The 20,907-nt window shown below is 35.4% G+C and overlaps 1 protein-coding gene across 1 annotated transcript in view; it reads left to right on the forward strand.

Moving 5' to 3' along the window:
• The window catches only part of EP400 (E1A binding protein p400), a 139,620-nt gene that overhangs the window by 13,385 nt on the left and 105,328 nt on the right, over nt 1-20,907 (forward strand). The window contains 3 exon segments of the mRNA XM_074299919.1: nt 5,434-5,574; nt 8,570-9,918; nt 11,592-11,702. Of these exon segments, the coding sequence (XP_074156020.1) occupies nt 8,605-9,918; nt 11,592-11,702 (1,425 nt within the window). The 5' untranslated portion in view covers nt 5,434-5,574; nt 8,570-8,604.

A 20,907-nucleotide genomic window follows, 5' to 3' on the forward strand; every position in this document is an offset into this window, starting at 1 on the left:
GAGCTCTGGACTTGCTGGGCAGCTCCACTTTGATGTTCATTAAGCATCTCAAACACAGCATGTTCAAAACAGAACTCATCTTTACCTCAAAAGCTACCTTTTCTTCCCATTTCCTTATTTCTCTTGAGGATACCACTATAGATATCCAGTCGTAGTCATTTTCCATTATTCACTCATCTTCATTCCTCTACTTTTAGTCTCTTGCTTAAATAAGTTTTTTTTCATGTTATTGGCACAACATCCCTTTGAATGTTCTTATTGTCAGTATAGTTTCTGCTCTAGATTAGGCCTTTGTGCTGTGATAATAACTAACTCCCTCTTGGTCTTCATAAGACCTTCAGTTTTTTCTAAACTTGCAACTTTCCTCCTCAAGAATTTTCAGTGACTTCTTAGGATAGAGAAGCCGAGAAGTACAATGGGAAGAGCATGGGTTCTGGAATCAGAGAGCTTGGTTTTAAATTTTATTTCTAATATTTACTACTTCAGTACTTTTGTGGAAATTGCTTTATCTTCTGGATTTCAGTTTCTGCTTATGTAAGATGAAGGGATTAGAATAAGTAGATTCTTAAGATCCCTTCCAGCTTGAGATTGATAATGCTATGGTAAAATATAAACTCCTCAACTTGCCATTTAAAGGCCTTCGTGGCGTGGTTCCAGTTTACCTTTTCAGATTTAGTCATTTTTATTGATATCTTACATTTTTGTCTCAACTCCATTTCTAGATATATCCTTCTCTCTCATATTCTCAATGTCTTTTCCCTTATAACAAAGAACAAAAAAAGAAAAAAGGCAACTTGACTAAACTGACTTAGACATTAGCTGAATTTGGCAGCTGTGTACTCATGAACTTCATTGTTCTTTGGGACTAAGTTTATCATAATCATCACCCAGTTGCTTTTTTCCCCCCTTTCCTTTTTTTTTTTTTTTTTTTGTTCTGTACATTGTTGTAGTTATTATGTTTATTGTTTTCCTCCATTTGCTTGCTTCACTTTGTTCTTGTGGGACTTTCCATGTTTCTCTATGCTTTTCATACTCATCATACACATCTCATCATTTTTTACAACATAATTTCATTATGTTCATATGCCATAAAGTAATTTTGGTCTGGAGAGTTATGGGGGTGATGAATTGATGTATTGAGCAGACAATTGACAGTGAAATATTGAAAAGCAATGATAGCAATGATTTGATTTCTTTGCCTAGAACAAGACATGGAAAGCAGGGGAAGAGGGGGCTGGGAGGGACTTATGGTAAGTAAGGCAAGTGGTAAGATGATATAGGTGGTTGGCTGAAAGGAATGGGAGGTGAAGTATGATTTGAATGGAATATGGGGCCATCCAGATTCATAGTAGGCCAAGTAAATTAGTTTGTAAGTAGTTAATTAAAAAAATTTATTGAGAACCTACTATGTCTTTATTGTACTAAGCTTTAGGGATACAAAAGACAATGATATCATGAAGATAGCCATATGTTTTCAAAATAAATAAAAGGTAGTTTTGAGAGGGGCTGTGCTATCAGCTGAGACTAGAAAAAAGGTTTTATGAAGCCACTGGTGCTTTGAGTTAAGTCTTGAAAGAAATGAAGAATTCTAAGATGCAAAATAAAGAGGAGGTACATTTCAGTTATGGGAGATAGTCATTGCAAACTCGAGAATGGAATAACAAGGAGGCCAGAATTAGTGAATCAAAGAGTGTGAGAAGGGGAATGGAATGTAAGAAGGCTGGCAAGATAGGGATGGGGCCAAGTTGCAAAATAGTTAAACAGGAGTTTATACATATTTTTTTATTTAAAATTTTTCTTATTAAAGCTTTTTTTTCCCCCAAACACATGCATCGATAATTTTCAACATTGACCCTTGCATTGCCTTGTATTCCAAATTTTCCACTCCTTCCCTTTATCCCCTCCCCTAGATGTCAAACTATCCAATATATGTTATACAGGTTAAAATATGTTAAATCCAATATATGTAAACATATTTGTGCAGTTATCTTGCTTCACAAGAAAAATCAGATCAAAATGGAGAAAATGAGTAAGAAAACAAAATATAAACGAACAACAACAAAGAGTGAGAATGTTATATTGTGATCCACACTTAGTTTCCATGGTCCTTTCTCTGGGTATAGATGGCTCTCTTTATCACAAGATCATTGAAACTGGCCTCAGTCATCTCATTGTTGCAAAGAGTCACGTCCATCACAATTGATCATCATATAATGTTGTTGCCATGTACCCAGGAGTTTATTTATATTTGATCAGACTTGGTCAGATGTACCTGATCAGACTTACACTTCAGAAAGATCAGCTTTGATGGATGAGTGAAGGGGGGATGCAGTGTTGAGGAAAAAGGCTGCAGTTAAAGATATCATAGAATAATCCCAAGGCAGAAGTGATGAGGTCCTGCATTGAGATGATTGCCCTGTGAGTGGGGAGGAGAAGCTGTATTTGAGAAATGTTGTGGAGATATAAAAAGAAGACTTGGTAAAGGCAAGTGAGAGTGAGGAGTCATGAATGAGATTGAAGTTGTGACTTCAGGGGCCCTTACTCAATTGCCAATCAAGATGACTTCCCATCAGATTTCCTTGGATTCTTTTATCATAGTACTTGATGAAAGTTGCTTGAAGGCAAGAACTTTAAAAAAAAAAAAAAAGACATTGTATCACTGATATTTAATATAGTGTTCTTACTTCCTTTCTCCTGCCTTTCAAATTTCCAGTGCCTTTAGATTGGTACTTTATCTTAAGATCACCAGACTCTATATTTAGAGCTGGAACTTAAAGGTTGTCTAGTCTAATGATCTCCAAAATTTTTGATTTGGCATGCATCCCCTTTATGTTATTTATTCATAAATTATGTAGTATATTATGCTAATAATTATATATGTTATGAAACTTACACAAAAGTAGAAATCACAAAAAGTTATGAAAAAGGTAAATTAACATTTTATCCTAACATCAATAGGAATTAGTGGAATTTATTGAGTAAGGAAGTGTGACATGTCAGACTTGCATTTTACAATAATCATTTTGGCAGCTTTGTGGAAGATTGATTGGAAAGAGGAGACATGAAGCAGAGGAATGCCATTGCACTAGTTCTGAAGAAAGATGACCAGGGTCTAAACTAAAGTAATAGTAATGGCATATTAAGAGAAGAGGAGAAGAATGAGAGAGATGTTGTAGAGGCAGAAATGATAAGATTTGACAACTGATTGGTTGTACATGGTAAGCGAAAATGAAGGAGTCAGGGGTAACTGCAAGGACTGTGAAGGAAAATAGTATCCTTAGCAGAAAAAGGGAGCTTGGAACAGAAGTTGGTTTTGAGACAAAAGATAACAAGTTCTGTTCGGGGCACATTGAGTTTGAAATGTCTACAGACGTCAAATCTGACATTTTCAGTAGTTAGTTGGTCATATTGGACTGGAGTTGAGAACAGAGATTAGATCCCTAGATATAGATCTGAGAATCATCTATAGAGATAACTAAATACTTGGAAATCACCAAGTGAGGGAGTGTAGAGAGAATACAGAAAATAGCTTCAGGACAAATCCTTGGGGTGTAACATCTGTTGGGAAGTGTGTTGTGAATAATGGAGCAAAGGAGACTGAGAAAAAGAAGTTAAACTAGCAGAAGACCCAAGAAGAACAGTGAGGTGATGAGGAGGAGAGGATAGGATATGGACAGGGGGGAAGAGGAGCCATAGAGTCAGTTGCTACAGAGAAATCAAGAAGGACATAAATTAAGAAAAGGCCATCAGATTTGGCAGGTAAAGAGACAGTATCAAATAGAGAGCATTTTCAGTATAGGAATTTACTCACTAAATCAGGTCTTAGGGGTGCCTGAGTAACCACAGGATGATAGGGAGCTGGGCAAGATGTCGAGACACTTGTTTGGACTTAAGGTACAACAGGTTTTTGGGCCTTCCTGATTATTCCCTGAAACTAGGAAAGGACAATTTGGGAGAGAAATAGGGGAGTTTTGAAAGGTTTTAGAGGCAAGCCCAAGATTAATTGTGGCAGAGAAGACTACGATGTCATCCATCATACTCTCCTCTGAATGGTTGAGTTTGACCAAGGCCTCTCATTTTGTTTTTATTTTTTGACACATTCTTTAATTTGTTAATACACACATTTATCACATTGAATGTAAAACATTAAGCATTCCCTTTGATTAACATTTCATTTTTTGGTCTAACCTTGATTATAGTCAATAAGTTTTCATTTTGGGGGGCATTTATTTTAATAGTCATTTGTTTTCTTTTCCCCTCCCCTAATTGAAAAATTAAAAAAAATAAAACTTATATCAAATATTTATAATCCAATAAAACAGATTCCCACATTGGTCATGTTCACAAATATATATCTCATTCTGTATTTTAAGCCTACTTTTCTGGAAGGAGGTGGGTGGTATACCTTTGGTTCTTTTGGAATTGTGGTTTCTCATTATTTATGTCAGACATCTAAAGTCTTTCGAAGTTATTTTCTTAGTGATGCTGTTATAAAAATTGTTCATTTAGTTATTTTACTCTGCATCCATTAATAAAGGTCTTTTCAATTTCCTCTGACACTTTGAAATTTTGTTGTTTTTAATAGCATAATTATACTGTATTCCATTCATTTACCATAATTTGTTTAGCCGTTTCCCCACAGATGGCCAATTCCCTTATTTTCCAAATTTTTACTATTATGAAAAAGGTTGCTATAAATATTTTGTACTTATGGTCTTTTTCCTCTTTGAGCTCTTTTGGAGGTACAGGCCTAATGGTGGTATTGGAGAGGGGACTAGTCTCAAAGGATATCATAGATTAGTGACTTTTGGAGTACAGTTGCTTTCCAGAATGACTGGATTAGTTCATAGCTCCATCAACACTATATGAGAGTGCCCTTTTTTTTTTTTTTTTTTTTTTTTTTTTTTGGTTACTCCCCTCCAACATTGCTCGTTTTTCTTCCTTTGTCCATCATCTAAGATCATCGACTAAGAGGTGAAACTAATTTGTATTCCTCTAATAGTTATTTAAAACATATTTAGTTGTTAATAGCTTTGTTTTTCTTCCTTTGAAAACTGTCTCTACTTTTTGTTCATTTATCTTTTAGGGAATGGATCTTAGTCTTGAATATATTTGAATAACTTCCTTATATATTCCTGTATATGACACTTTATCAGAGAAATTTGTTGCAAAGATTTTTTCTATTATCTGTTTCCCTAATTTTAAATGCATTAATTTTGTTAGTGCAAAATTGTTTTTGTTATATATAATCAAAATTTTCCATTTTATCTTTTTAAATTATTAACTATTCCCCTATTCATAGTCAGAAATGTAATTTCTTCCCTGCTCCTTAATTTTCTTTTAATGTTAACTTTTATGTCTACATCATAAAAACTTTTGGATTTTATCTTAATATATGGTGTAAACTGTTGGTCTGTATCTAATTTTTTTCAGAGTGCTTTCCAACAAAACCTCAACTTTGGAGATCACTTATCTAGTCCAACCCACTCATTTTGCAGATGGGGGAACTGAGGCCCAGAGATGATGTGATTTGCCCAAGATAAATGGTTATTGAATGAACAGATGAACTAATTAGTAAGTGTTTTTTAAGCCTCTTTGTGCAAAGTACTATATTTTGGTATAGTAGAAAATTTAAATAAGCATAAACCATAGTCTCTGCCCTCAAGGAGTTATCTGGTTGAAAGGATAAAAAATGAAAAAAAAAAAAAAAAAAAAGGTTTCCCCCCCCCAATAGAAGATAATATGTAATTATGTTTAGGAAAAAAAGGGATCATAATGGGAGGTGGGTGAAGTAAAGGGAATAAGGGAGGTCGATTATACACTATCCTTTTAGAAGTTGGGTTTTTTTGGGGGAGGCAATACTGGCTGGAAAGGTAGATTGTGAACTATGCTAAGCACTGTACAAAAACTGATCTCATTTGATTAGAATTGGGCTAAGTATAATTGGACATTATTTTTCCCTGTGCAATCTTTTAGATGGATAGTCTAATATTGTGTTAATTTCTTACTATGTAAAGTTTGTAAATTTGATATTTTGATTACGGTATGATATCAGTTGAATTGGTAATCCTTTTTGCCCTTTTAAGCTAACATAATTCAGTGTTTAACAGTTATTAATGATAATGAAACTTTTTTTTTTGCAAGGACAAAAACTTTGGAAAATTTTTTTCTTCCTTTCATATTAGCAATTTATTTTTTTAAAAACTGATTTTTTGTAACTAATGTATCAACACATCTTTGTATAATTTATTTTGATACATCTTTATGTAAGATTTTGTAACTTTACCTAGTTCTTCAGAAGGGGCAAATTTCATTGTGGGAACTACTTCAGCCAACTTAGTAGATAGGTCTTAGAGTTGCTTGAGGTACTTAATATTAAATGATTTGCCTAGAATAGCACAGCAAGCGTCAGAAGTGAATTTAAAACCCACAGCTTCCCAACTCAAAGTTCAACAATTGATCTTTATTACCTCCATCTTTAGAAATCGTTTCAATAAATTACTGCAGCTAAGAGAAATAAATATCTTAATTTTGTTTTGAAATTATTGTTTTCTTTTGACATTGATATTTCTTATTGTGGACCTCCTGCTTTGATGGAAGGAGCATGATATTTGATGACACAGAATGTGGTTCTGTCCTTACCAGATTTGTCATTGTGGACAAGTCACTTCCTTTCTCTGGGTTTCAGTTTCCTCATCTATAAAAGAATCAGGAGTATTAGACTTTTGAATTCTTCTGAATACTTCTGAATTTATTTCCGTTTTTCATCATATAAATTCTACGCAGATATTTAAATATCCATTTTTTCTTGTACTATAGATACACATTTTTAAAAATTGTCTTTGATATTTATCCGATTTATCTTGTATACATTTTATTTGTACATAGTTGCTTGCATGTTATGCACTTAATATTTGATCTTGGAAGAAATAGAGAGTCACTGTAATCTATTGAACCGGAGGGTAACATAGACTTGTGCTTTAGGAAAAGCTCTTTGTCAACTTAGTGGAAGAAGAGTTAGAATGGGTAGAGATGATAAAGGTTTAAACTAGGGTGGTGACAGTATGAATAAGAGATATAAAGAAAGAAATAATAGGATCTAGTAACTGCTTGAATAGGTAGGCTGAGTGAGAGGAGTTGAAGATGACATGAAATTGTGATACTGGGTGACTAGAAAGGTGGATAGTAATTGGGACATTCAAAAGAAGAGAGAACTTTTTGGGAAAGAAAATGAGTTTTATTTTTGATGTAAATTTGAAATGCCTTTTGGACATCCAATTTGAAATTTCTATCAGACAGTTGATGATATACACTACTGAAGCTTAGGAGAGAGATTAGGGCTGGATAAATCCTAGAAATTTTCTGTATATAGATGATTAGATCCATGATTGCTAATGAGATCACTCAGTAAGAGAGATGAGAAGAGAACTAGGATTGAGCATTGATGGACACTCAGAATAGGCATGACATGGAAGAACATTCCACAAAAGTAACTAAAAATGGGAAGTCAGATTGAATGAAGGTCATGAGTAAGGTCATGAAAATGTAGAGGGAGAGAATATCGAGGAGAAAGGTTATCAACATTTTTTTTAAGTACTTTTTTTTATTTTTTTTAAATTTTTTTTAAATTTTTTTTTTAATTTTTTATTATTATATATATATATATATATTTTATAATATTATCCCTTGTATTAATTTTTCCAAATTATCCCCCCTCCCTCTATTCCCTCCCCCCGATGACAGGCAATCCCATACATTTTACATGTGTTACAATATAGTCTAGGTACAATACATGTGTGCAAATATCATTTTCTTGTTGCACAATAAACATTAGAATCCGAAGGTACATGCAACCTGGGCAGACAAATATTAGTGCTAACAATTTACATTCACTTCCCAGTGTTTCTTCTCTGGGTGTAGCTACCTCTGTCCATCATTGATCAACTGGAAGTGAGTTGGATCTTCTTTATGTTGAAGATATCCACTTCCATCAGAATACATCCTCATACAGTATTGTTGTTGAAGTGTACAGTGATCTTCTGGTTCTGCTCATTTCACTCAGCATCAGTTGGTTTAAGTCTCTCCAGGCCTCTCTGTATTCCTCCTGCTGGTCATTTCTTACAGAGCAATAATATTCCATAACGAAAGGTTATCAACATTATCTGATGCTAGTTGGGTCTGTGCATTAGGAGTATCAAATTGACTGTTGTGTAGATAGTGGTTTTTAGAAGAGAAAAGATTGGAAACAGGGAGAACAATTAAAAAGCAAGAGGTGTTGAGGTCCCCTCCTAGGATTAATGTAATGTGACTGGAGAAGAGGAAGAGGAATCAATGTCAGAAGATGTTGAGGTGATGAGGCTTATCTTGACTGAATTTTAAATATCAACTTTTGTTAACACCCTATTTGATTATTTTCCCTCTTTAGAATTCTAAAAATTAGTGGAGAATTAACATATTCAACCACTTTAGTACTTTTACTAGATGTTTAATTTTATCACACTAAATAAATGGTAATAAAAAATAGTGTTTGTGTTGTCAAGTAACTTAATTTTTTTCCCCTTTTCTTTAGGAGAGTATTAAATTGGATGAAAAAAGGAAGCGATAATGCACCATGGCAACGGTCCTCAGAATGTGCAGCTCCAAAGGTCCAGGTCCTTCACAGGCAGTGAGGGAGAAGACCAGCAGTCCCATTCAAATCTGCCCCAATCCCCTGCAGCTCCATTTGCGGCTTCAGCAAGCCCATCTGCACCCCAATCTCCCAGTTACCAGATCCAGCAGCTTATGAATAGAAGTCCAGTAGCTGGTCAGAATGTAAACATTACACTTCAGAATGTTGGACCAGTAGTTGGAGGAAACCAGCAGATTACCCTTACCCCTTTGCCAATCCCCAATCCAACTTCCCCAGGCTTTCAGTTCAATTCTCAGCCAAGGAGGTTTGAGCATGGCTCCCCGTCCTACATTCAAGTTACCTCCCCGCTGCCCCAACAGGTCCAGTCTCAAAGCCCAACTCAGCCCAGCCCTGGGCCAGTGCAGGCGTTACAGAGTGTACGGGCAGGCACTCCTGGCCCAGGCCTGGGGATTTGCAGCTCCAGCCCCACTGGAGGCTTCGTGGATGCCAGTGTCCTTGTGAGACAGATCAGTTTGAGCCCTTCGAATGGCGGACACTTTGTGTATCAGGAAGGCTCGGGCATCGCCCAGATTGCTCAGGGAGGGCAGGTTCAACTCCAGCATGCGGGAGCCCCAATTACCGTTCGAGAACGCAGACTTTCGCAGCCCCATACCCAGACAGGCGGCACTATCCATCATCTTGGACCCCAGAGCCCGGTAGCTAGTGGTGCCAGTATGCAGCCTCTGACTAGCCCTAGTCATATCGCCACGACTAGCTTGCCACCCCAGATCAGTAGTATTATTCAAGGACAACTGATTCAACAGCAGCAAGTAATTCAAGGACAACAGTTAAATAGACCAATGGGGTTTGAGAGGCCTTCGGGTGTCTTAATATCTGGAGTTGGAGGCTCTTCAGCCTTTGGGATGACTTCACCACCCCCAGGACCCACCAGCCCTTCTAGAGCCACTGTACCACAGGGTCTTTCCAACCTTCCTCTGGCTCCTGCAGGAAGTATAGGAGTGAAAAAAGTACCTAAAAAATTGGAGGAAATTCCACCAGCGTCTCAAGAAACAGCTCAAATGAGAAAGCAATGTCTGGATCATCATTACAGAGAAATGGAGGCTCTAAAGGAAAACTTTAAGGAGTATTTGATTGAATTATTTTTCTTGCAGCATTTTCAAGGGAATATGATGGATTTCTTAGCTTTTAAGAAAAAACATTATGCACCCTTACAAGCATATCTTAAGCAAAATGATTTGGATCTTGAGGAAGAGGAAGAGGAGGAAAAATCTGAGGTTATCAATGATGAGGTAAGAAATTCACTTCTTAAAAATTTAGAAGAGAAATGTCAAGAAGGATAAAGTCTTTGAAATGGTAAATAAAATATTTGTATCAATTTGATATTTTTAAGAGTTTGTTTATAGAGGGATTTTATTCATAAAGAAAGATTGCTAGCAATGTTAAGAATGTGTTTTCCTTAAGTTCTTTTTTTTCCATAGGAAGGAATAATGGCTGTGTTTTGAAAGAAAAAAAATAATGATGGTGATTTTTGTAATTGTAAAGACGCTTAAAATGTTTCCATTAAAAATTGGGCTTTCAGTTTGGTTAATCTAATCAAACTGGCATGACTGAATTTTTTTTTCCTTCACTCTAGGCTCTTGACTAGTGATTTGAATGGAGTTTTGCAGAGTATTTAATAGCTCAATAAACATTCAAGTTGCTTTTCTAGGTTCTGCATCTAAATCCTTAGGGGATGGACTAGTCACTAAATAAATATACACAAAAACACCCATTTGTTTCTAAATAAAGTTGTAGCTATTACTTTACCTATGGATTTCCTCCCCATTTCTCCCATTCCTAAATAGAAAGTTTGAGTCAATATGCCTTCTTCATAGGACCAATCAGAAGCATAATTTTCTAGATCTTATTAGTGTCACCCTGTTATGTCATTTAAATGTGACAATAACTGTAGAAATATAAAATGATTTATAGTTTTGGGAAATAATCATTTTAGGCTTTGATTTTCATGGAGGTTATGACTTTAGAATTATATTTATAGGGTGATTTTTATTTTTGGGATTTGATCTTACTTTGTGTACAGTGGGTGAATTATTGAAGAATTTCCTGAAGCTAAAGGATTCTTAAAGATTGATGATCTTTTATTTATATTTCCCGGCCCAGAACAAGTTGATAGGGATAAATTGTACTGTAACGCACTGTATATTGTGCTTCTGTGTCATGTGCTGTGAATCTGTGTTGGTGAAGCTTGTTTTGTTTTATGAGTTAGCTGATGTAATTGTAATCTCTGCCATCTTTTATTCTGCAAAGAAATCAGCCCTTTGGTACCCAAACGCTAGTCTCTTTGCTTATGCTCATTGATGTTAATGGATGTATTTGGTGTGGCTTTGTCATTGTATGTTTTCTTTAGCTTTCTGACAATGGGAACCATTTCATATCTTTCAAAAGATATAAATATATAATTGTTTTAAGGTTTTTATCAGAATTGGTATGATATAATTAAATTCAGTTTCTCTTTGGTTATTTGCCAATGAAACAGACTTAGTCTGTAAATTGATTTCTTCTTTTTGTGCATTTTTTCCTTTGTCTTTATCATTTCCTGTTGAACATGGTTCATTGGCCTTTTAGTGTTGCCTCTTCTGGTAATGGAGTTGGCACCTTACAAGTTGCCTGTACACTGAATGGATATATATATTTTTTTAATGAAAAGACTGTCTGCCATTCATTTTTAAGGTTTTTTTTTTTTTAAAACAAAAAGTTAACAAAAGTATATTTTACTTGATAAGTTGAATTAACTGCAAAGATTGCATTTGGAAAACTTTGGCTTTTATAAACTGTCACTCTAGTGCCTATTATTTTTTTTTTCCAACCAAATTTGAGTGAAATATCAGTGATAAAATGCCAAAGCCTTTTTGAGCAGTCTTAAAAATTATTTTCCCTTTTTTCTCAAAATATCTTCTCTCAGGTAAAGGTTGTGACAGGAAAGGATGGGCAGACTGGGACTCCTGTTGCTATTGCAACCCAGCTTCCTCCAAATGTTTCTGCTGCTTTTGCGTCCCCGCAGCAGCCATTTCAGGTACTTTTCGATGGTTCTAAAATGTAGTCTCATCCCGGATTTTAGATTCATCCAGATTTGATTATTTTAATCTTCAATAACGTATTTGCTTTTCACTATTTTTTCCCAGTGCCCATTCCTTATTTAAAAAAAAAAATCATAATACAACAATGAACCTTTCTCAAAAGTATAAACTGAAACTGAAATTGCATGAATAAGTGACAGGATAGTTCATAGTTATTTTTTCTTATTCATCTATAAAGAAGTGATAGCTTTCAGCATGCTTGTCATCTGAAACTTATTTTATGTCTGGTTATACATTGCTGAGGATTCTTTGTGTGTGGCATTTTAAATGTTGGGGTCTTTCTTGTGTCTTTGAAATTTATCTACAATTTACAGAAAAGGCGGTACAGTGCAAGACAGGATGAGAATTTTAAATTTAAAGTCTAGAAAAATTTCATAACAGTAAATATCTAAATCAGATGCATGCTTAACTTTAGTAGCATTAGTTTTAATATTTTCTAATCCTCTTCATAGGATCTTAAAATGTTAGTGTGGGAAGGGCCCTGGGAGCTCCTTTCTTCTGGCCCTGACAATGTCCAGATAAGGAGACCTAGAGAGGTACAGTGATGTGTCAAGGTCACACAGCAAGTTTGTAACAGAAACTTGACATAGAGCCCAGGTTTCCTCACCCCCAAGCTGGAGCTTTTTCCATTCTGCCTTCCTCTTTGTTTAACCAGAAATAAAAAATTACCATCTATTTCTATGTGTTGATTCTTTAAAAAGTGTCCCTTGCTTTGATTATATAGGTTTCCTTTAAAATTGATCATATACAGACTGAATCATTGCTAAATGTTTTAGGGAACAACTACTATTACTAAGGCATTTTGAAGACATAAAATTAATCTCCTTTTGTAAAGAACAATCATGTCTCTTGATTTGTCTGTTTAGGTTCAGAGATTTGTCCATTTCAAAGTGGGGTACACTTCATTTGACTATTGTAGTAGAGTTAAAAAGACAGTTCTTTCTTGTATACTTCATTTGACATTTTAAGTGATGAAACTGTGTTTTACTTTGAAATAAGCAAGGATAGCCTTGTAAGTCTTTTCAATTTTTGGAGTCTATATGCAGAATAAGTTTGCTTCTATTTGGTTATTACATCATTTAAGGTAAGATGTATTATATGTTGGGGACTCTATCAATTGATAAATGTTACTTAAAATTTTTGCTTTGTGGATATCTGTTGTCCTTATCCTTCTTTGTCCATTTCTTTCCATCTCTGCATGGGTACACAAACCCCAGAGATCTGTTCTAGGCCCTCTTCTCTTATATCTGTCATCTCCCTCTTAGTGGGCTCTTTAATCTCCTTAGAGTCAGCTGTCTGTTCTTTGTGGGTGGTTCTGAAAAGAAAACTTTCTGCCCTTATTTCTCTGTTGAGACTGTAGTCCCTGGTCTCTTCTTGCTCGCTAGTCATCTCCACTTAGTTGTTTCATAGGTATCTCAAACTCAATAGATCCAAAACAGCACTCAATAACTGGTTCCCTTAAACCTACTCTTCCTAACTTTTCAATTTCTTTTGGGAGCACTTATTATCCTTGATTTTTTCAGAGTCTCTCCTTTCCCCTTAACTAGTCATTTACCAGAGTAGTCAGATACACTTATTTAGCTTTTCTTGACTCTGTACCCTTTTTTCTGTTCACAACAGGCCACACATCACCTCACACTTGCATTATTGTCAGAGCTTCCTGATTGAATTTCTTGACCCCAATCTCCTTCTCCACTCTCCATAGCTGTTACATTGATCATTATATCATAATAGCTTTGTGACTATGCTACTCCTTTGATCAAAAGCTTAAGAGCTTTCTATTGCTTTTGTTGTTTGGTATCCATTTGTTGTTTGGTATCTCTCTTTAGACTGATTACCAGTTTTTTTGTGAATGGAATGCTTTAATCAGGCTATTTCTCTTTGCCATTCTGTCTCAGCCTCTTTTTTCACAGGTTGTTCCCTCATTTCTTCCTTAACCTCTACCTCCTGGATTCCCTGGTACTCTTAAGTGCAACTTCCTTCAAGATAGTTTTATGGAGTCTTCCACTTGACTCTTTTCCTTCTCCCTCCTTACATCATAGAATTGGAGGTTTACAGCTGAAATAGACAATAGAGGCCAGCTATTCCAACCCTCTGATTTTATAAATGAGTAAATTAAAGTGACGTTTATCAGGGACATACAGCTATTAAGTGTCTAAGGCAGAATATGAATTGAAATCTTTCTGATTCTCAAGGCCTCTATCTAAATTTTTTTTTTTGTGGGGGTGGGAAGACAGGAGAAAGGGTATAAATCCTGGGCAGCCAAATGACTCAGTGTTTAGAATGCTGGGCTTGGAGTCAGGAAGACCTGAGTTCAAATGCAGCCTTAGATATTTACAAGCAGTGTGATCCTAGGCAAGTCATTTAACCCTATTTGCCTCAGTTTCCTTCTCTGTCAAATGAGCTGGAAAAGGAAATGACAAAGCACTCAATTATTTTTGCCAAGAAAACAGCAAGCAATCTAATTTAGGTTAAACATTTGCAATTCTTCTAAATATATTTCTACATTTATCATGCTGCACAAGAAAAATCAGATCAAAAAGGAGAAAAAAAGGAGAAAGAAAAAAAAAAGCAAGCAAACTGTACCAAAAAATGTTAAAATACTATGTTGTGATCCACATTCAGTCTCTGTGGTTCTTTTTCTGAATGTGCATGACTCTCTCCATGTGATTAGATTAAAAAACAATTTTAACAGGAAGGAAAGAAAAACTAGTAACTTAGATATATACTATTTAGAATAGCAGAAACAAAAATCATAGGGGCCTGTTAAGAATGACAGTTGAGGGGCAGCTAGATGGCGCAGTGGATAGAGCACCAGCCTTGAATTCAGGAGGATCTGAGTTCAAATTTGATCTCAGACATTTAACACTTCCTAGCTGTGTGACCCTGGGCAAGTCACTTAACCCCAGCCTCAGAAAAAGAAAAAAAAAAAAAAAGAATGACAGTTGAAATACAGGCAGCATACAATATATTTACTTTTTGAAAATCATCCTCTGGCATAAATAATGTAAAAACAGATCTGTTCAGGAGCAATGTATGGGTTGTCTGTGGGAAGTTTTCCTCATTTTGGAATGCAAGATCTTAGCAATTGAAATAATTTTTCTTGTCTGTTTTGGTAATTTAGGGACAGTTGAATTAATGAATCTAGACTTGGAGGATATTGGGAAATTCATTTAAATAGAAATATTGTTATGAATATTTGAAGGGGGTAGATAATATCACATTTATATAGCCCACCATGAGAAATGCTTTACTTTGGAATTACCAATGGGGAACAACCTGGATATTTTAGAATAGAAGCCCAATGAGGAGGAAGAAGTGGCCCTCTATGAATCATAGGCCTCCCTGAGTCAAAATAGGGATTTTTTTGGTTGCAAATTGAGGGAAATCAAAGCAAAGGACAATAGGTCAGAAAAAGATATTTAAAATTCTGACTTCTTTTATTTTATGCTAGCAAAAGTAGTCTCTTGTTCAGTCATTTTAGACTCTTTGTGAGCATTTGTGGATTTGGGATTTATTTGGCAAAGATAATGGAAAGGTTTGCCATTTCCTTCAGCTCATTTTATTTTATTAAAATTTTTTTTTATTATAGCTTTTTATTGACAAAACATATACATGAGTAATTTTTTAACATTGACTCTTGCAAAAACTTCTTTTCCAACTTTTCCCCTCCTTTCCTCCACCCCCTTCCTAATATATGTTAAATATGTTAAAGTATATGTTAAATACAATATACATACGTATACATATTTATACAGTTATCTTGCTGCCCAAGAAAAATCGGATTTAGAAAGAAGGTAAAATTACCTGGAAAGAAAAACAAAAATGCAAGCAAACAATAACAGAAAGAGTGCAGATGCTATGTTGTGGTCCACATTCATTTCCCAGTGTTCTTTCCCTGGGTGTAGCTGGTTCTGTTCATTACTGATCAATTGGAACTGTTTTGGATCCTCTCATTGTTGACGATAGCCACTTCCATCAGAATTGATCCTCATATATAATATTGTTGTTGAAGTGTATAATGATCTCCTGGTTCTGCTCATTTCACTTAGCATCAATTCATGTAACTCTCTCCAAAGCTCCTGTATCCATCCTGCTGATCGTTTCTTACAGAACAATAATGTTTCATAACATTCATATACCACAATTTACTCAGCCATTCTCTAAATGATGGGCATCCATTCAATTTCCAGTTTCTTGCCATTATGAAAAGGGCAGTGTTGTTTTGTTGGTGGTGGTTCAGTTATTTCAGTCATGGCTGACTCTTTGTGCTTTCATTTGGAGTTTTCTTGGCAAAGATGCTGGAGGGATTTGCCATTGCCTTCTCCAGCTCATTTTACAGATGAAGAAACTGAGGTAAATAGGATAAAGTGACTTGTGCAGGGTCACATAGCCAGTAAGTGTCTGAGTTGCTTATGTTGTGGAGGAGAGTCTTGGTAAGGTTTTCATTGGCTTATTTCAGAAGGTCTTAACCTGGGATTAAGAAAAATGGCATATTATGAGAAAAGGTGGGGAACAAAAGTAAAAACCATGACAAAATCCCCATTTGTAATCAATCTGATCACTTCTGTTTCCTACTTTATCCATTTCATTATTAAACTCTTCATGGGACAGTACTTCTACACCTCCTTCAGTAATAGCCGAGTAGTAGATCTTTAATTCTGTTAGATTAACTTCCAATTCTGTATAGTGGTATTGATCATAAGGTCATAGAGAGCTGGAAAGGTCTTTGGATGTCATGTAGTCTAAATCTCTCATTAAAAAGATGAAGAAATTAAAGCTCAGAGAGATTGTGATTTGACCTTCTTGGCATACAGTGAATGCTTAATAAAAAAAATTGGTGGCTTGGGTGACCAGTGTCATATAGCTCAGTGTCAATGGCTAAATAAAAAAGGGTTGGAACTCCTTTCATATGCCTTCTCCTAGATTCAGCCGATTCTCATGGCATGAATACTAGTACCCTTCACCATCGTGGTTGTCTTCTTTTGGATATTTTCAGGATTATCATTATGTTTCCTAAATTGTAGTGTCCAGAATTAATCAGTCAACCAACTGATTTGTTCATTATTCAGAGTTCAGTTTCTTTTTAGTGAAGTTAGGCCAAAAAGCATGCACTAAGTAACTACTTACTATGTGCTAAGTGCTAGGTTTACAAAGAAAGACAGAAACAAGGAGTTCATAGTTAGGAGACAAAATGCAAACAACTTTGTAGAAACAAGAAAAAGTAGAGATCTCAGAGGGACAGGTTTAAGATTAAGGAGAACTGTGAAATACTTCTGTCAGAAGGTAGGATTTTAACTGGGACTTGAAAGAAGCCAGAAATGAATAGGGAGAACATTCCTTGGGATGGAGGACAGCTATTGAAAATGCTCAGAGTTGTGAGACTCAACAAAAATCAATATATCCTAAAATAGTCTGTATTGCAGAGTCTATGGGGTAAAGTGAGATGTGAGAAGTCTGGAAAAATGGGTCAGGGTAGAGGGAAAGCAAGTTATAAAAGTCTTTGAACACCAGAGGATTTTATATTTGGCTGTGTGTATGTGTGTGTGTAGTGACATAAACCTGAACTTTAGACAATTATTTTGACAATTGAGTGGAAGGTAGACTGGCATGGAAGGAAGTGGTAGACAGACCCACTAGGAAGGTGTTGTGTTGTAATAGAGAGTGAACTGATGAAGGCTTGCAGTGGAGTAATGGCAGTGTCAGGAGAGAAGTATGTGTATTCAAGAGAAATTGACAGGCTTTGGAAATACTGGATAAGGAGATTGAGAAGTGTTGCAAAATTGAGGATGTCACTTAGGGCTGAGGCTGTGTGTATGAGAAAAAGGAATGGCATTGGGAGAAAGAAAATGAGTTCAGTTTTTGACAGATTGAGTTTCAGATATTTAGTAGACAATAGAAGATGGGAATCTGGAGGTTAGAAAAGAAGTTAGGGTAGATAAATTAATTTGAGAATTATCAGCATAGACTTATAATCATAATCCATGGGAGTTGATGATATCACCAAAACATTAAAGAAAATGATTAAATTTTAAACAGCACAAGTCCCCATGTTTTTTAGTAAAGACCTTTCCAGGGTATCTTGAACCATTATGACTTCTTTTGAACCTAGCTATTCATGCATTTCTGAATCCTTCTAGCAGAGCATGAGATCTTTATCAAATGCTTTGCTAAAATTTTAAATAAACCATATCTATGGCACTTCCTGCCTTAGTAACCTTTTGATACAAGGAAATAAAGTTCATCAGATTTCAGGTTGTTTTTACTTTGTGATCATTACTTTTGTTTTTTTAGATTTTTTTTACTCTTCTTTCACTTTCTTTAATAATTAATTTCCTGGGGGCAGTTAGGTGGCACAGTGGATAGAGCACCAGTTCTGAAATCAGGAGAAACTGATTTCAAATCTGGCCTCAGACACTTAATATTTCCTGGGCAAGTCACTTAACCCCAATTGCTTCAGCAAAAGAAAGAAAGAAAGAATAAATAAATAAATAGTTTCTTGAATCTTGCTAGGAATTGATATTAAACTCATTTCACTGTAGCTGAGAGATGCTCCTTTTTTTGAAAATTGGAACATTTGTTCTTTTCTGGAGTGATATGGTACAGGAGTCTTATCCTTCAGTTTGTGAATATGTAAAACATTTGAAGTAGTTACTTAGTTTCCTCAAGAACAACTAGATGCTCCCTTACACTATCTTTATTTATCTTGACTATCAATCAATTCCATAGCAGCCATTTTTGTTCTCTTATTTATAGCTTCTTGTCTTCCTTTGTCAGAGAAAATTGGCAAAGAATTAAGGAGCTTTATCTATTCTGCTGTCAGTTATTTTCCCACATACCCTAAATGGCGCTATCAATTTTTTGATTCTTAAACCATGGTAGCAAAAAAAAAAAATCCTTTTTTTGGTTGTCCTTAACTTTTCTCACCAGCTCCATCTTCTTTTTGTAGGTGCATGAATGGTTTTATATTCATCTTCTTTTACTTGTCCTTGCTTCTACATTCAGTGTGGAGTTTCTTAATCTAAGTTGGGCAGTGAAGAATTCTTCATGTAGCCAACTGTGTCTCAGCTCCCATTTTGCTTCTTAGGTTGGACAGCTCCTACTTTTCCTCTGGGACTTAAGAATTTCATTTTTGTAAGTTTCTTCTCCCTCATCTGCTGTTTTCCCTTGTAGAATTTTAGTTCCTGGGTTCTCCTGCAGCTTTTCTTTAAACCCATTGAAATTTCTTTCAAAATCTAGGGTATATCTCAAGACTATGGGTCTCTGTTGTCTTCTCTTTTTCTTTCAAAAATTCTGAGACAAATTCTGAGACATTAGTGTTAAACTCAAATAAAACAATGGCCTCTAAATTGTATGTAAGGATCCTTGTAAGCTTCATGTTGACTTTGTTGTTGTTGTTCTTTGGCAGCTGTCAAAATATTTTTTGTTCAGTCATGTCCCACTCTCCATTTGGGGTTTTCTTGGCAAAATTACTGAAGTGGTTTGTTATTTCCTTCTACTCATTTCAAAGATGAGGAAATTGAGGCACAGAGGGTTAAATGACCTGCTGAAGGACACACAACTAATAAATGTCTTAGGCCATATTTGAACTCATGAGGATGAATCTTCCTGACTCTTAGCCTAGCACTCTATCCACTGTGCCACCCAGATGCCTATAATATTATTATCTATGTCCTATCATGTTTTTATTTATTTTGTTAACTATTTCCCACTTACATTTTAAACATGAGAATTTTGCTGATTGCAATATCAGCTGCATGTTTGACTGCTCTAAGAAATAATAGTTATTTCTACTCTAGGTCTCCGCAGTTTTCATTCTTACTAGTTCTTTTTTCAGTGAGAATCAAATACAAATAAATGTTTAAACGTTCTTCTTGTTCTTTCCTATTAAGTCAATAAATTGTTAGCTCTTAAGCAAAGAGCTGCAGCAGATAATCTGAATAATTGAAGTTACCCATAATTGCTATATTGGTTCTTTCTGCCAGACTTTTAATCAGGAGATATTGGCAGTTAAACTGGACTTTATAAGGTGGATAGTTAATTAGCAAACATTTGTTAAGGATTTACTATGAGTCAGGGACTGTGTTAAGATCTGGGGATAGAAAGGACAAAATCAATCCCTGTCTTTGAGGAATTCACATTATAAAAGGACAAGCAGCATTTAAGCAGATAGAGATGAAGGCACTAGGATATTTCAAATGAGGAAAGCAGTGTGAACATTGACAATAGTATCTAGGTTGAGATTTGGAAGGGACTTTAAAGATCATTTCCAGTTGAGGAATTGAGGCCCAGAGAAGAAAAAGTGACTTGCTTGCCTTCTGAATTCAGGAAATGATGCATAATCCAGTTTGGCTTGAATATTGGGTTTAATAAGGTAGAGACTGTTTAAAATCTGGACCAGCCTAATTGACAAGTCAGATTCAAAGATAGGACCCAGAGATAGGATTCAAATTTTTCTTGACTGAGAGATTGAATCTAATATGATGAAATTTAATAAGAATGAATATAAAACCTTACTTTTGGGGGCAAAAAGTCAACTTCATATACAAGATGAGGAAAGAACTGATAGACAGGTATTGTCTGAAAAGTTTGTGATGCTGTTTACTCAGTATGAGTGAATTTATTCAGCAGGCATTTATTGTACCCTTGACATATGCAGAGCATTGTGTTAGATATAGAGATCAGTGAGGATGCAAAGAGACACAGTGAAATAGCCCTCATTGTGGAAGGAGCTTCTATTTTCATGGAGGAGACAAAGAGATGCAAATAATTCTATACAAAATAAATATAAAGTAAGTATAACATTATATAGGCTGTGTGGAGAGAGAGTGGCACTAATAATGACCAGGATCAGAAAGTTCCTGGGGAAGAGGGAGCATTGAGCTTAGACTTGAGAGAAGCTAGAGATTCCTTGAGGTCAGAGTGAAGAGGAGCTTTTCTCCAGGAAACAGGGTGTACAGAGGTTTAGAGGCAGGAAATGGAATGTTGTGGCAGAGAAATAATGTGAAATTATTCAACAATTTAGTATGAAAACCAAAAAAGCTAATGCTATAATAAGAGATATGGATGGGAAGGAGATAATGTCTATGTACTCCAGCCTGGTCAGATAATTTCATATTTTAGGAATGCTATTGATCATTT

The sequence above is a fragment of the Sminthopsis crassicaudata genome, chromosome 1, assembly GCF_048593235.1.
Source record: "Sminthopsis crassicaudata isolate SCR6 chromosome 1, ASM4859323v1, whole genome shotgun sequence".
NCBI lineage: Eukaryota > Metazoa > Chordata > Mammalia > Dasyuromorphia > Dasyuridae > Sminthopsis > Sminthopsis crassicaudata.